The 16,487-nt window shown below is 43.4% G+C and overlaps 1 protein-coding gene across 1 annotated transcript in view; it reads right to left on the bottom strand.

Annotated features, from left to right (window-relative positions):
* The window catches only part of SAXO4 (stabilizer of axonemal microtubules 4), a 149,195-nt gene that overhangs the window by 78,123 nt on the left and 54,585 nt on the right, over window positions 1-16,487 (bottom strand). The window contains exon 4 of the mRNA XM_085646850.1: window positions 1,191-1,344. Within this exon, the coding sequence (XP_085502976.1) occupies window positions 1,191-1,344 (154 nt within the window). The remainder of the gene's footprint in view (window positions 1-1,190; window positions 1,345-16,487) is intronic.

Here is a 16,487-nt window from a genome sequence, read left to right as displayed (position 1 = left end):
ACTGTGATACAATCAAGCAACAATGGGGATGGTGTTCTCTGCAAACACAAATAAGATTTATCCACACCCAAATGCTTGATAGATTCCTATGGGAAGGTGTCCTCCTCTGACCCAAATATATCAGTTCAGATCAAGACCTGACATATGACATTCCTCTACGTGACACTATGCATCACAACTCTTGAACTGGGGTGGGACATATTAGCCACCACCAGTATTTTCTCTATGCTAGGGGGTAAACGATGAGTACCCGCATAATAAGCATCTTGTTTATGTGTCTCCCTACAATGTTTCATCCCATTTAACCCTAAGAAAAATTTGTGCAAAGAAACGGGCCAGCGATTGAGGGCTTTGACATTTCTTCACTTTTGTAGAAATGTTTTCCCAACTATGGTTCTAAAGTCTATCTAACAAACCAAACACAGTCCTCCAAATTGTCTTTCAACTGTTTGTTCGTTGTGTACAACACAGTGAGCTCTCTGGGCAGTCTGCGTTTTAGCCAGGAAAAGATTTCCTGTTTAAAAAAACCTTCTGGTTTAAAGATTGCCGACTGGAGCAGGTTGATGGAGGAAGTGGAGTCCGGTCACATAGTTTGTGTGTGAATTCTGTCCGATTAGTGTGGTCTCAAGCATGGGCCACATGTCCTGGCAGCTCCTCGTGACGCTAACAAAGCAAACGGGTGTATCAGATACAACAATATATCTTACCCAAACATGGCAGGAGGACAACCCTTCTCTCTCCATTGCAGAGCTGGGATAGGACACAGATCCTCAACACTCTGCAGATGAGGGAGGACGGACATGTCTTTACCACTGTTGACCTTGGTTAAAAGCGCCCTCTTGCAAGTCTGAGTTAGGATCTGGAGGGCAGGCGCTATCTTACCACTCTAGAGCTGAGGTTGGACATGTCTTTCTTCCCACTTTGCAGCTGAGCTATGGTGGGAATATCTCAATACTCTAGATGTGGTATATAGCATGGAATTTAGTAACACTATGGGTCAGGAGTACCACAGTTTCTAGTTTACCACCAGCATCTGCGAAAAGGAAAGTTCTCTCTTATGACTCTGGGGCAGGCAGAAGACTAACATTATCATACCACTCAGAACTTGAGTTAGGAGAGGTGCTGTCTCACTTCAGCGCCAAGACACTCACTCTCACACTCTGGAATGGGAAACATAGGCATTCTCTTACCGCTTTGGAGCAGGGATGGGACAGCCCTGCACTGCGCCTGAAGCCGCTGTCAGTCTGGTGCAGGCTCCATGGAAGCGCCTCTTTGCCCTTGGGCCTCTCGAGTGGCCGGAAATGCTTACTGGTGATGGTAGAGTAGTTATCTTGTAACAGGAAGCTAAAAGTAAAGAGTTCAATCCACAGATGAACAGCTTTATTATCAGCACATCAAGGGTCAAACATACCCTGTCGGACATCTCTCAGGCATTCACTCAGAGTCACATAAACTCCTTCTCACCTCACTCAAGCAGTGACTCACTCAATCTTCTCTCTATGAGCCTCACACATGCATGTCTTTCGTTTATGCAGACTTATTGCTCAAAGCACGATTAGTAATGATTGTAATGATTCGTAATGGCAGAATGTTCTCAATATTACAAAATGTGTTGCAGTATTAAACTTATCAAAGCTACAAATGTCTTAATGCCTTTTAGATCTTGCCAACCTGTCTGGTTAGAAAGACATATTGTAAATTTACAGCGGGTTTACAGCCTGCCCATTGCTTACCATTGGTCGGTTTTATTGCCCCTCTTATTTGCTTGCTTCTTATTTAATGTCTTGTCCTCCTCTTTTTATGTTGTCCTTTACCTGGAGGATAGCTTCCTTACCATCCTTTAGACTGGATGACTTATATCCTTCCCTGCTCACTTTTAGGCAAATACTTTTTTTCTTTTTGGTTAAGCCCTCCATGAGAGTGTATGTGTTTTCCAGCTCTCTCCCTTGTGTGCTTCTCCCTCGTCAAATATCCTCCGCACACCATGTTATTCTCTTTTTTTGTGTGCCGCTCGCTTTCTTATGCTTCTCCCCACTCTTGCTCCCTGCTCTCTATTGATGTCTCCCTTCAGCACTTCTACCCGCGCCGTCATATTGTTCTTACCCTTGTGTGCTGCTCATTATGTTGTGTGCTTCTCCCGTTCGGCCCCCATGCTCCATGTTGTTCTCTCCATCATGTGCTACTCCCCCACCCCGTGTTGCTCTCTCTCTCTCTCTCTTTTGAGCTACTTTTCCCTTCCTCCTCCCCGCACCACAGTGATCCTTTATTATTTTCATTTTTGTGGTTGCAACAGCGGTCAGTTGGATCATTCTGCCTTTTTTCCCCATCATTTTGATTTTTTGTATGCTGCACAGCTTCAGCAAACAACATAGGCAAACACAATACGTCCCCCATGGGAGACCTATTGGCTTTGCCAATGCTTGTTTGAGGTTGGCTGGTGTTGTGGCAAAAGAAACACCTCTACCATACCTGTGGTTGACTGACTCCCTGTCTCCCCTATTGTGTGTGTCCCACCAGGTTGTCCTGGCTTTATCTCCCGATACGGCTGCCTCTGCCACTGAGAAATGTCCATGATGGGAAGTGCACCCTAGCAGGAACCACAATGTGATAAGTAGACATGTACACCAAAACTCGGGCCAGTTTCCCGTATGTACATTAATAATATCAGGGGCATGTTCAGTGCAGGTGTGTCTGCGACACAGCCACGCTACATCAACACCATTTCAAGCAGCGTCACCTTGGCCAGAACAATCTTCCCCAGATACCTTCAGCACCGGAAACACCACTTTCCTCTGTACCCGCCGACCGGATCAGAGGAATAAAAGGCAAGTGGGTGGGACTTCTGCTGATTTTTGGTGCCAGACCCTTTACTGCCCTCTTCTTACTGCTTCACTCAAAGTGAAACATAAAAGAAAAGCAGTGGGAGCAAAAGTCTACAAAACGGGAGTCAGTACAGCAGGGTGCTTTATTATCCTAGTCAACGAGTTTGCTGTAATGGAAACAAACCACACTCTCTTTTCAGCACTGCGAAGAAAAACCCGATAGAAGATGGAACACGTGATCCGGAAGAGGGGCAGAGAACAACCTTACAGGAGATACAGAGCGTGTCGTAGGTCTCCACACAGGAGGTCCCACCGATCATGAATGGTCATAAATACAATGATGAGTTGAGATAATGCATTGATCTGCATAGAGGCATCAACCCTGTGTGTGTGAGCTGTCTCCTCTGCCTAAAAGTCTGATGGCACCATTCTGAAGGGCGCAATGTTTTTAAACCCGCATCTGCTTGAGCCGCGCCCTCAAGTGGAGCTGGATAGGGAGTAACATCTGCTTCATCTGTGGCACCTGATAGAGTCTAGTTTTGCAGAACGTCCTGCGCTTGGCACCAGCCTCAACCAGTTTCCAATGGCTAACACTGCATTTATTTAGAGGGAAGATGGACATTGTGACATTTCAAGACAAGGGTCACAATAGGAACACAAGACTGGTTTGGGAAGAGTTGTGAACATGCTAGAAAACAAGGGATTAAATAAAATAATGTTAGTAAAAAATGAGTATCTAGATGGATGGAATCAAACAGTGCCCGGAATGGGTGGGCACTGCTGTGAAAGTTCCTTCACACAAAACACGCCGTGGCTTGACCCTTCCAAAGGTTATATGAATTTTGTGTATCTGAACATATGAAAGCAAAACGCAATGTTTGAAAGCACCTCGGTGCCACAGCTCTGTGATGTTTCATCCTGGGCACGAGTGCGGTGTCTCAGTTAATGCGAGCACCCGTGGGAAGGGGGCTGCCCAGTCTTCGAAGTACCTCACGCAGGAGGTGATCATGGGGTTCAAACTGTGGCCATTTTACTCCTCTATGCGCCTAGACTTTGTTCTTGACAAAGATATGTTTCAAAGCAGATGAGGTACAGAGAAACTCAAGGGTTTTATGTTGCAACCACGCAATCCCCAAACACATATGGCTGAACAAAAAGGTCTTAATGGCGCCACGTCTGAACCACGCATGCCTTTACTGCGCATGCCTTTACAACAAATTTAGTTGTAATGACATATTTTGTAAAGGCATAGGCGTGGTTAAGGTTCTGCCCTAGCCCACGCCCTAAGTACTAAACCCCAGCCACCTGCCCTGAATACGATCCCAGCCCTAAAAAAACCCAAACCCTCCACCCTGAATCCTAAAAGAAAACCCCAGCATTATATACGAAGGCCAAACCAGCCCCTGTGCGCCCTGATCCCTAAAACCCACCCCCAGACTTAAAATGAGCAGACCCCTCTGCCCCCAAGCACTAAATCCTTCACCCCAGAACTCGACCCTAACACCCTCGCCCTGAGCCCAAAATCCTTCCCCCAGAACTAAAAAACACCTCAGCCCCCACCTTAAGCGAAAAACTGCCCAAAGTCATAACAAGTACCTATCCCCCTGTCCTAACTACCCAGCTCCCCACCCTGAGCTCTAAAAGCGGCCTCCCCGCCATTTAAAGTATAAATAATGAACATTTAAAAAAGTTTCCCAAAAGAAGTAATAAAAAAAATCACACTCGCCAAGCACTCACCAAGTTCCTCATCCGGCCAGGAAGTCATCTCCGACCCTCTGCCCAGTCCAACCCTCCACCCGAGTCTAGAGCACTTACTACCACTTAGGTCTAAACCACACATATGCGTGGTAAAGGCATATGCATGGTTTAGACGTCCGTGGTTCCGCCTGAGTTGTTATGCTTGCGGGGAAATGGCACATGTGGCTCAGCCCGCACTATAAAGGCCGTTTCCCAGTTAAGACAGATAGATAAACAAGTTAAGAGTTGCCCGAGGCCATTTGAAGGCTGCTAAACGGGAACAAAGAGAGGGCTTAATGGAATTCCTTCTGGACCAGACTCTACCATGACATAAGGTCAAATAATTCGGTGAGGTTTTGGCGCACAATAAATAGTTAATCGGGCAGAGTCCCTAAGGTTGCCTCATCAAATATTTGGGAATCAGAGTGGTACCTTTTCCTGTACAGCCATTTTAACGACCCACAAGAACATATTGATAAACAAGATTCTGGCATAGAGGGCAGTAAAGCGCCGGAGGCTCAATCTGGGACTAAGGGAAATCAAACGCCAGAGCTCTCTATAAAGCACCAGCAATAGAAAGGCAAATTGAAAGATACAACCAGGCTACCGGCATAGAGGGCAGCAAAGCCCTGGAGGCCCAAGTCCAAAAGCAGATTGGAAAAGGATGAAAAGATGGGGCTCCAGGACCAGGAGGCATCCCTCCAGCCCTTTTTAAAGAAGATCCTGCTTTCTGGGCTTTTTAGCTAGCTCCGCTCTATTCCACCATTCTCGAAACTAACATCATCCCGCCTTCATGGAATGGATCGATCCTCGTCCCAATATTCAAAGGAGGAGATAAAAAATCCCCAGGCAACTATTGGTTGGTTGCCTTAATTGACAATGAAGCAAAGTATTTCGCAACAACACTGCTAAACTCACTCCGGGCATGGGCTGAGGCATCCCAAATAATTCCGCTAAATCAAACGGGATTTACAAGTAATACTGGCACCACGGTCAACCTGATGGCACTTTTTATTTGACCAGGCAGAGATCAGTACCAGTCCGATATGGGCTTTATTGATTATAAATCGGCATTTGACAAGGTCAACAGGTCAAAGCTGTGGCAGAAGCTTTCTTTACTGAACATTCCAAACAGCTTATTGGGAGCTGTGCAGCTTTTACACCAGGACACATGGGTCAGGATTAAGATTGGGGACAGCTCTAGACTGTCACGACCAATTCCGGCAATGCAAGGCCTCAAGCAAGGTGCGTTCTGGCCCCCACAATCTTCAACTTATTTTTTATCTGATCTCCCGGAGGCCCTTAATTTAGCCAACTCAAACGCACCCAAACTAGGCATTCTCCATCTGTCTAATCGATTGTATGCCGATGATGTGGTTCTTCTAAGCCACACAAAGATAGGCCTACAACGGCTTCTGGATGCAACTTCTGCATACTCAAACACGAATGGGCTTCAGATCAATAATAAGAAAACTAAAATCCTGGCGGTTCCCTCAGGAAGGCCCAAGAAGCTGGCATGGGTCTTAAACTCGGAAAGAATTGAGGAAACCAACTGCCACAAGTACTTATGAGTTTTCTTTAACAATAACGGCAGATACAAGAGCCAATTGGATGAACAAAAAAAAGAAAGGAACTGCATTATCATTCACACTCAGTTCCATACATAAGAAATTATTTGCCCGACCTTCGCTCCAACTCTCCAGGTGGCCCAGGAAAAAGTAATTCCAACTCTAACGTACAGAAGTGAGGTGCTAAAAGGTCTAGACTGCGGCCAACTAGACAAAATAGTAGAAAAATATTTCAGGACGACCTTCCAGCTACCGTCCCACACCTCTCCGGCATAAATCAGGCTGGAATGCGGCATCTGCAAACAGTCAATGGGCCGAAGGATGACTTTTCTAATAATCTGTCACAAGCTGAGGGCGTCAAAGGAGGGCATCCTGGCTCACCACTTATGGGCACAGCTGAATACAAAACGATGGCCAGCGGCGTACCGCTATTTGTCCAGTGGGCTCAGCATCCTCGGCCTGAGTGAGCTCTGGAACTTACACGTAAGTCAAAACGAATTCAAGAGGCTAGCAAAACTCAGCGCAAAAAGGCTTTCCTCAGTTGAAGACAGGGCCAGCCTCTCAGCCAGAAGTCATGGTTGGATGTCTCTCAGCACCTATGCACAGCTTACAACTCAGAGTTACTTAACCCTCACGCACTAAGCTCCGCTTTCTAAAATTGAGAATGGTGGTAAATCCATTGATCTGCCATCTGCCCAAATGGAAAAGAGACTGTACCCTGGAAGCATGCCGACTTTGCGGTCAACATAGGGAAGATCTACTGCATGTACTGTGTCTGTGTCCTAACCTCATGAAGGAAAGAATGGCTCTCCTACGAAGGGGATGGATCGACAAGGAGGTCAGATCGTGTAGAGATGCAGTGTTGGCCTGTTTTGATCCCCGGAACACCATCCTAAATTGTGCACTGGTTAGGTTTATGGATCGTGCTGCAAAAAAAGTGGCGGAGGGGAACTGTTCAACGCTACCCCAACCTGTGACTCAGACCCCCGGCTTAAAGTAATAGCTGCTGGACTCACACGCTATTTTAAACAAGGACTAGATTTTTTTGGTTTCTCTTTCTCTCTCTTCTTCAAGTGATTAGCAGTATAGGAACTATGGACAATGCACCAGTAAGAGAGTTTTATAAATTGGGCTGTTGGATGCTTTTACCTACAGGAATCGGGTTTTTTAAAATTAATTTTTATCAGACTTTAAACGTTGTAACATTATCTGCAGTGCTTGCTAGGGTTTTTAACAAATCATGCAATGAAGTATTTTATTATTACTACAGGAATTGCAGAATCCCAAGGATTATATAATACTCAATGACACTCTATTGGTGGCCTACAATCTCACAAGATGTGAAGGAGCTGCAAGCAGCAGTGCTAATGATTTCATGGTAAGACACACAAATGACCGCTTGAAGAATGCTTTACTATGCAAAGTCGTTCATATGTAACACACTTCTGCTTTTTTATATATCATCATTGCAACAGATATTTTATTGTGCACTTATAAAGTGACATTGTAGGTGATTTTACCTTCAGAAACACACACACTTCTCTAATGGTTAGCCTACCTACTCATGTTTGAATTATTTACTTCTGTATTTTACACGTTAGTAAAAAAAATCTATCTTTTCTTTTTTTTTTTTGAACAGCTGCCACAGATGATACATGCCTGCTTGTGAAACCGTCAAGTATGTGATTCTTTGCTAATTAATTCAGACCATATGTATCATGCATTTTACTGGTCGCAAATTGCCAGATTCACAGAATTGGGCTGTTTACGACCAGTAAAATGCATTTTGGTATGTATGAATTCCAATTTGCGACTCGGTAACATGTTATCAAACCACAATTTGGAATTACAAATGCATACCGATTTGGTATTAGGAAGGGGAGTGTTTAGGGCGTCCCTTCCTAATACCGATACGCAATGTAGTTTTGAGGCCGAAATGAGGTTGCAAAACATTTGCATTTTACCACCTACTTCAAGTAGGTGGTAACCCATTCACAAGTGGGTAGGGGTCCCCGAGGGACCTCTTCCAATTTGTGAATGGTAGCAAAAATATTTTTTCAGAGCAGGCAGTAGTCTCAAGGACCACTGTCTGCTCTTAAAAAATGAAAAGAAAACGTCATTTTTTTTTTCATGAACGCAACTCGTTTTCCTTTAACCCCTTAGCTGCTGGGCCTTTTCCCCCCAGTGCTAAGTCCTTTTTTAGCTATTTGGGGTAGTTCGCGATTAGGCCTCTGTAATTTTTTGACCACATAAGGTATCCACGCCACATTTGCGTCCTTTTCTTCCAACATCATGGTGATTCTAAAGGGACAAGCAGACTTTTGTCAGAAAACCAAAAACTTTCACACAGTTTTGGCATTTTCTAGGACGTAGCCCATTTTTGCTATTTTTTGTGCTTTCAAACTCTTTCCAGTTAATGGTAGAAATGGGTATAAAAGCAATATGGATCCTGGAAAGCTATTCATTTTAGAAAAGTAGACATAATTTTGAATTCATCAAGGGGTCATTTGTGTAGATCCTTCAAGGTTTCTTTATAGAAACTAACCATTGAAAATAGGAAAAATTGAAAATTAGTTGAAAAAAACCAGACATTTGTGTCAACGTTTTCACCTGCAACTTCTTCTAATTATAACAGCTGTTTGAAAGCAATATACCGTTACATCCGCTGGACCTTTCTGGTTATAGGGATATATAGGACTTGTAGGTTCACCAAGAACCCAACGAACCCAGAGCTAACAACTGAGAAGCGTCTTGCAATGGTTTTTTATTATGTACCGGGTATATAGCAATTAATTTGGGTAAATATATACATGGAAAAATGTGTATGAAAATCACCTATGTATTTCTGAATTTGGAACAAAATATAGAGTTTAGAAACAGTAGATACTTGCACATTTTCGAAATTGTGAGTACCCATACTAGCATGAGAATTATAGGTCATTTTTCAAAATGACTTCTTTTTTATACATTGTCTTTCATTTTGAAGGCAGAAATGCATTGAAAGTCAATAGGTAATAACAGTTGCTCTACAATTCTGTGTTACCCTAAGTCTCCTGATAAAAATGGTACCTCACTTGTGTGGGTAGTCCTAGTGCCCGCGACAGGAAACGTCTCAAAACGCAAAGTGGACACACTTTATTTTTACAGTGAAAACGGACCCATTTTTTGTAAAGTGCCTAGCTGTAGATATTGAACTCTTGCTGTGCCGGCACCTAGGGAAACCTATCAAACCTATAACTAGACACCCAGGGGCATCCAGGATGGGGTGACTTGGCTGGTTATCATCAGGTGCTGCTACCCAGAATCCCTTGCAAACCTAAAAAGATTGTCAAAAAAACACATTTTCTGTGGTGGAAAGTTCTGGAATCTGCGTGGATCCACAAAATTCCACCCACCCCGCGTTCCCCAAAGTCTTTTCCGAGAAAAATGGTACTTCACTTGTGTGGGAGGCCCAAGTACCCATGAGAGGAAACGGCCCAAAACACAACGTGGACACACCACATTTTCGCAGTGAAAACGGACCCCTTTTTTGCAAAGTGCCTAGCTGTAGATTTTGAACCCTAGCTCCACCAGCACCTTGGGAAACCTAGCAAACCTATACATTTTTGAAAACTAGACACCCAGGAGAATCCAGGATGGGGTGACATGGCTGGCTCTCACCAGCCTCTGTTACCCAGAATCCCTTGTAAACCTAAACAAGCATTTGCAATGCAATAGGTCTCGCATTTGCGAGACTTTAATCAGTTGGCATTGTAAATGACAATGCCTTTCATTTATCTGTTTTGAAAACCAACAAATAAATAAAAGGCATTGTCATTTACAATGTCAATAGCTTAAACTCTCGCAAATGCGAGACCTGCTAATGGATGGGAGGGAGAGGAATGAACAAAAACAGATGTGGGAAGGAAGGGGCTAGTTGTAAAAGGCCTTCTAATTGTAATGCTATCCTACTGGGGTAAGAAGGGGAAGCTGAGAAAAATTGACAATTTTTGTCCTGGTTTGGGAGGCATTATAGCTTGTGCTTTTTGCAATAGCAGTATTTTTTTTAAAAGCGATTCGCCCAGTACGTGTGTAGCTGCCAGTGGCCATGTTAAAACAAGGCACTCACATACGCAGTTGCTGCTGTTATTTCAAACGGGAGTGAACTGCGAGCAGCAACCTCGGAGCAAAAGGTGGTGGTGGGGGAGGCTCTTGTGTTCTGACGGGGTCAGGCTGCAAATAACATTTAAGCATGGCGCTTGTTGTGCAATCGGCGCCGCATTGATTTATATTTGAGCATTTTTAGGTGGAACAGCAATCGGGAAAAAAGCGCAGCACTCGCAAATAAAATCAAAGCATGGCGCTTGTAAAATCGGCTCCGCACTCATTTACATTTGAGCATTTCTAGGTGGAGCAGCAATCTTAAAAAAAGCGCTTCGCCCGGTACGTGCGTGGCTGCAAGTGCGGATCTCCCCTTAATTTGTGATTTAATAAAGGATTCCCTTCGGTCACTTTTAACTGATTTGTGTTTGCAGTTAATTGATTCGGTTTTGTCACACACGGGTTTTAGTTACACAGTTACCCGGCCGTGCGAAAGTGAAAGCATTTGTGAGCCACAACTTTGTGTTTGCATTTAATTGATTCGGTTTCCTCACACACGGGTTTTAGTTACACATTTACCCGGCCGTGCGAAAGTGAAAGCATTTGTGAGCCACAACTTCGTGTTTGCAGTTAATTGATTCGGTTTCCTCACACACGAGTTTCAGTTACACAGTTACCCGGCTGCGCGAAAGGGAAAGCATTTGCTGATGCAGGGGAGAGAGGGGCAAGAGAGCACGGTCAGCGGAAGGGGGGAAAGCATTGCGAGCGGTGCGGACAGGGCAGTAACAGAGGGCCTGGGGGCTGCGACTCGGATGTGGTGGGGGCTGCCTGCGCTCAGCGCACTCAGAGCAGCAGATGTCCACGCGGCACTCAGTGATCCCCATGCGAGACCTACAAAACAACAAAGTAGTCCCTACATCAAAAGATATCGCCCTGCAGTGTACGTCTACTGTAGTTGGTCGATGCTGCTTCCTGCAGAAACTAAAGAAAACGGAAGTGATGAATGGGACCACTGGCCAACAATGAGCTAGGTAAGAAAAGCAATGCCAGATTGTACCAACGGCAAGCGAAAAACAAAAAGAAATGCAATGGGTGGAGTTTCGCTGGTATTACCAATTGCTTAATGCCTCGGAGAGGCAGCGCATGCGCTGCCTGTGCGAGACCTAAAAAAGACAATAGCATAACAAGTGAGAAGCAGTCATGAGTGACATTGAAGAATCATAATATACTTGGAGAGAGGAGTTCCTATGGTTTGCGGCAGAACTTTGTTAATAAATAGTAGTTTGACTTCTTTCTTGAAATATGTAATTGAAGGATTCAGTCTGACTTCAGGGGGGAGGGAGTTCAAATTCTCGAGACGATCCCAGCAAAGGCTCATTGCCAGTGTTTATTGAGACCTACGCATTCATCCACACATTAACTCATGGGGTGATGGGCGTAATGTACTTTTATCATTTTTTTTAATTTATAAAGTGCGCAAATGACTGTTAGGGCATCCTGATGTTAAAATTGTGAAAATAATCTGGCTAGCTGTGCTTTCTGGAAAGAGAGATAGTGAGTAGAGGAATGCAGAGACTGAGAATTTTATTGTGTCACAACTTGCCAGAAGGAAATACAACCACCCTGGGGTTGCTTATTGATGTCGAGAATGTTCTGTAAGTAGGCATCGAAGGATCTGAAGATAGGGAAATACCAAGAAAAGAAAATAGGTAAATAAAATTGGGGCCCGAGTTATGCAGGGCCTAAAAACACATACTAAGGGCTTGATTACGAGTGGGTCTGTTAGTTCTGACCTGTGTGCAAACCCCTGTTTACGGACGGAATGGAATTACGAGTTTGGCTGAATTTAATGCATCTGATAATTATCAGATGCCTTAAATACCTCAACTGTTATTAAATGTTGGCATGTCAAACCTGCCGAAATTTTACGTGGGAAAGTCATACGGTGTTTACCGTACCATGCAGATTTTAGTGCATTCAGCACCAGAATTTGCATGTTATTCCCCACAAACTCGTAATAGGTGTGAATTAGCGCACCCCATGAATTACGTACCCTGTGGTATTGTTATTTATCAGGTACGATAAAAACCCCTAAGCTTGTAATCAGGTCCAAATCTTGTTAAGTAGCAAAGACAGTGGAATTTTTGGAGATGCTCGGAAATGCCTGCTCTGGGAAGCAGTTTAAGTAAGGGTAGTGGTCTGCTAAAATCTGTATGTTCAGGAAGAAAAGAGAAATCTTCCTAAGATTTTTAAGGTGCAAAAAACAGGCAGTAGACATTCTATCTAATTGTGGCTTGAAAATCGGTGTTCTACTTTTGTCACAGAAAAATATTGGCCATTTGTTCACGTTTTAAGTTCCAATTTGTGTTTTCATTTTTAACATTGCCTTTCTGTCTTGGCCTGCTTTAATTACCAGCTCTAAAACACATTTGAATATGCTCTCTTTTTACTGTTTTAAGTATGTACTAACAAAGTGAAAAAATACCGGCATAACATGATTTTCCTATTCTTTGTACCAGCCGAGACATCAAAACCATTCCAGAAATTGTGTCTGAGGGCCTTGCTTTGCCCAGAAGCATACCTAACAAAAATTTGTGTTTGGAGTCTTGTACGAAATTAGCCCTGTTCTTCCTTGTTAGTGGGATATTTAGTCCTGATAGAAGCATTTAAATGAGAGTTGTGGGAAGAACTCAAAGGGGATGTTGATAAAAGTTTGCAGGATCTCTGCTCTGACCTAAGCTTGAAGATTGGAGATTCATGACATAATGTGGATTTGGTAGGGGTCAAAGTGGTGGAGACTGAGGAACACAAGGAATCTCTGAAGGCATTCAAGACACTCAATGACAGTTGCAAGACATGGAGGCTAAACTTGAGGCAGCGCTATAAAAAGAGGTAAAATTGGAGAACAAGTCATGCAGGAAAAACTTGTGTATCCGCGGCATGGAAGAAGGGGCAGAAGAGGCTTGACTAAGCCCTTCTATGATGGGGCTGTTGAGGTTCTTTGTTGGGAGATGAACCTAGAGGGGTATAAGACTGAATATAATACACTAGGGGTTGGGGGGGGGGCTAAAAGGGCAATACAATGGCCAGATCCTGTGAGATATGGTGATTAAGTTCAATTACTGCTCTAGTAAAGAAAAGCTGCTAGAAGCAGCTAGGAAAAAAGATGATGTGTTGTTTCAAGACATCACCTGTGCTATTTTCCAGGTCATCTTGCAAACTTTGCTAGAAAGCTTCATTCAGACAGATCACTAATTGAAAATGTAAGCGCAAAAAAAGTTAGCTATAGATGGAATTATCCTATTGGATAGGGATTTATATATGGAAACAAAACACATCACCTAGAGAACAAAATTAAAGCAGCAAAGTTTTTGGCTCTTGATTTGCCTGAAGGTGATGTGGCAGAAGAACTGAGAAACATCATCCTGGTAGATGTGTGGGTTGGTGAGGGTTCTGATAAGATAACATGTTAAGACTTTGTGATGCTTATAGAAGGGCCATTTGAGCAATTGAGGGGGTCCAAATTCATACAAAGGGGACTCACAAAGGAATTTAGGATTGGTGACCTCCTACTGAGTAGGGTGGGAGTTCACATTGACTTTTGCCTTGATTTGAAATACCGAGTGAAAATGCTGATGTGATTGTTAAGTCCAGGGGACATAACAACAACAGTTGCCACAGTTCCGGAATGTGACCTGTCTATACTGTGGAGGGATGCTGGAGAGATCCTTGGTGCTCTAGAAGGGGTGGTCCATTACTTTGAAGAATTATGGGGCTTATGAACTAAGAATAGATATATGCAGGTTGTACGTTATTTGTTCCGCTCAGGATGTTTGAGGAAGAGAAAGAGATGCAAAGGGAATTGACACTCACATATTTTGAGAAGTTGTCTTTCCAACATGTGAAAGCACTGTACTTGAACCTTTTAAAGAATGACATTTTGGGGGACAGTGGCTGAGAGATATACTCTTCCCTATAAATGTACCTGGTAAAAATTGTTTCTCATAAAATAAGGGCTACTGCCCCGGTGAATAAGGGGTTGTTGTCTGGAGACTATTATTGAAGTCCCAGCCAGATATCATGTACTCTTGATTTTTAAATTTTTGCAAAACTGCGGTGTCATAAAGGGTAAAGGAAGAATGGGTTGGAATGCTGCCCCTAGCGATCGCCATTTTGTGTGTTTGAAGTAATCCCCTCAAGGGCCAAGGGTATGTGCAGATATGGGTCCCTTGCCCCCTGTGCCACTGGAAACAGGCTATGTCCGACTGAAAAGCCCCAATCAGGGCGAAACCTGTCTTGAGTTGCTTGTGTTCCATTTCAGGAAGGACCTAGCCTGGCTGCTCGGTTGGACTGTTCCTATTGGAGCAAGGTCAAGACTGATTTGCATACAGCTGGGTCCAAACTAAGGTGGCATTATGGGCAAAAGAACAATAAGTTGTAATGCTGCCCAGAGTAATTGCCTGTGGTTAGACCTATTAGAAGCATACCTCCCATCACCTTTTTTGTGTTTGATGTAATGGCTAAAAGTATGCTCAGACAAGGATCCCTTGCTCACTGTGCCATTAGAACCAAGCTACACCCGAAGGAAGAGCCCCAATCAGGGTGAAACCGGTCTTGGGTTGCTTTGTTTCTAAACTGAGGTGACATAGTAGAAAATCAACAACGGGTCTGAATTGTACCATGAGTGAATGCCAGTGGTTAAACTTATGCAAGCATTCCTCCCATCATCTTTGGCGTGTTTTAACCTAGGTATTTGGGCAGCTACAATGCTTAAAGTTGCTTACTTCAGATTTGCAATTGCCTGTATATATGGGTAATATTTAGATGACCCGTCAGTTTTACAACAATTAGAATTAGAGGTTATTATGATGTGTTCAGCATATATTTTTGAAGGAATTGGAAAATAGTACTGGGACAGATTATTCAAAGAGTAAAAAGGAGTTCTGTTCCACATTCAAGATCGATAGAGGCCTTATATATCTTATCCCGTAGTATAGATTCATATGATCCATGCCATACCATAAATAACCCCCACAAGACTTGCTTGATAAGCGTGATATAAATCATTCTCCAGATTTAATGTTTGTTACCTCATCTTCATTGACCAAGAAAGTATGAACCATGTTACTACTGTAACTCTAACAAAAGAGGAAGAGGTGGGGGCTAGGAGCTGATAAAAGGTCCAGTGCCCGTACTCCCACGTAAAGTATGAACCAAAACAAGGGGTCACTGTTCCTAAGAGAAAAAGGGGATGGGGAGAAGAGTCAGCATGGTTCTTACTTGTTGCCCTCACATATCCCAAGGGATGTCATGCTTCATCATAGGGTGGTTGCTCCTCGTCGGGCCATTATTGCAATGCCCTATAGGTCCCCTGAAGGGTTGCTTTTGCTGAGATCTTTTGAATTCTAGCCATATGATGCATGTGAGGCAGTGCACATAGAGTGGTGAGTGAATATAAAAATGACTAAAGGATATCAATTCTATGTCAATTTAATTAGTGGTTCCCTCTGTCACAAGTTAAAAAAACAGAAAGTTGAGGCTGCTGAAGGGTTAAAATGGCCCTAAGTAGCTGGGTGTAGATATGTGCAGTGAAAGTTTTATATTTATCGGGTTGACATGTTTCATGTCCCTAGTGGTCTCAGGAAGAGAGCTTGGCGCTTCTTCAGGACTAGGAAAGTAGGTGATGGGAAGTGTTTATAGGGTGGCCTCCCAAAAATAGAGAAGTGCTGTGTGTTAGATCCTCATTGTGGTGATCCAATCTCCTAAAAGTTAGAGGCACTCCCCCTGGGTCAAAACGAGAGGGTGCTTTATCGTCAATCAGATTCTGGCAAAAGCTAAGAAGAGCCGCACCTACCCATCCTCTCGTATGCCCATATTACTACTACCCCACCACCTGTCAGCTCATTCTATGCTTTCATTAGCATTGCAGTGAGATGAGCCCACCAGAAATAAATCACACAGGATGTGTGATTGCCCTTTATTACAGAACCCAGAGTTTATTTATTTTATGCAATAACAAAGAATTATTCATCAATACCTTAACTTAGCCTACAATACATGCAAAGCCTTCTCCCGAGGAATCAAACCATTTACATTTAGGTATGAAAGCAATAGGAGGTCAGAAAGAGTAAGTTTTATTAAAACAATACAGCATTTGTTAACTGACTGTTGGTTTTCTTTTTCCTCTCTTTATATTATTCTTAACTGGCACAAGGTGAAATATAAATTGAAATTCCATTGACGTGTAGGCCCTCGGGCGATGCTATACCAAGTATAAAAC

This window comes from Triturus cristatus, chromosome 3_2 (assembly GCF_964204655.1).
Source record: "Triturus cristatus chromosome 3_2, aTriCri1.1, whole genome shotgun sequence".
NCBI lineage: Eukaryota > Metazoa > Chordata > Amphibia > Caudata > Salamandridae > Triturus > Triturus cristatus.
Note: the sequence above shows the minus strand (reverse complement) of the source record. Positions and strands in the feature narration are given on the sequence as shown.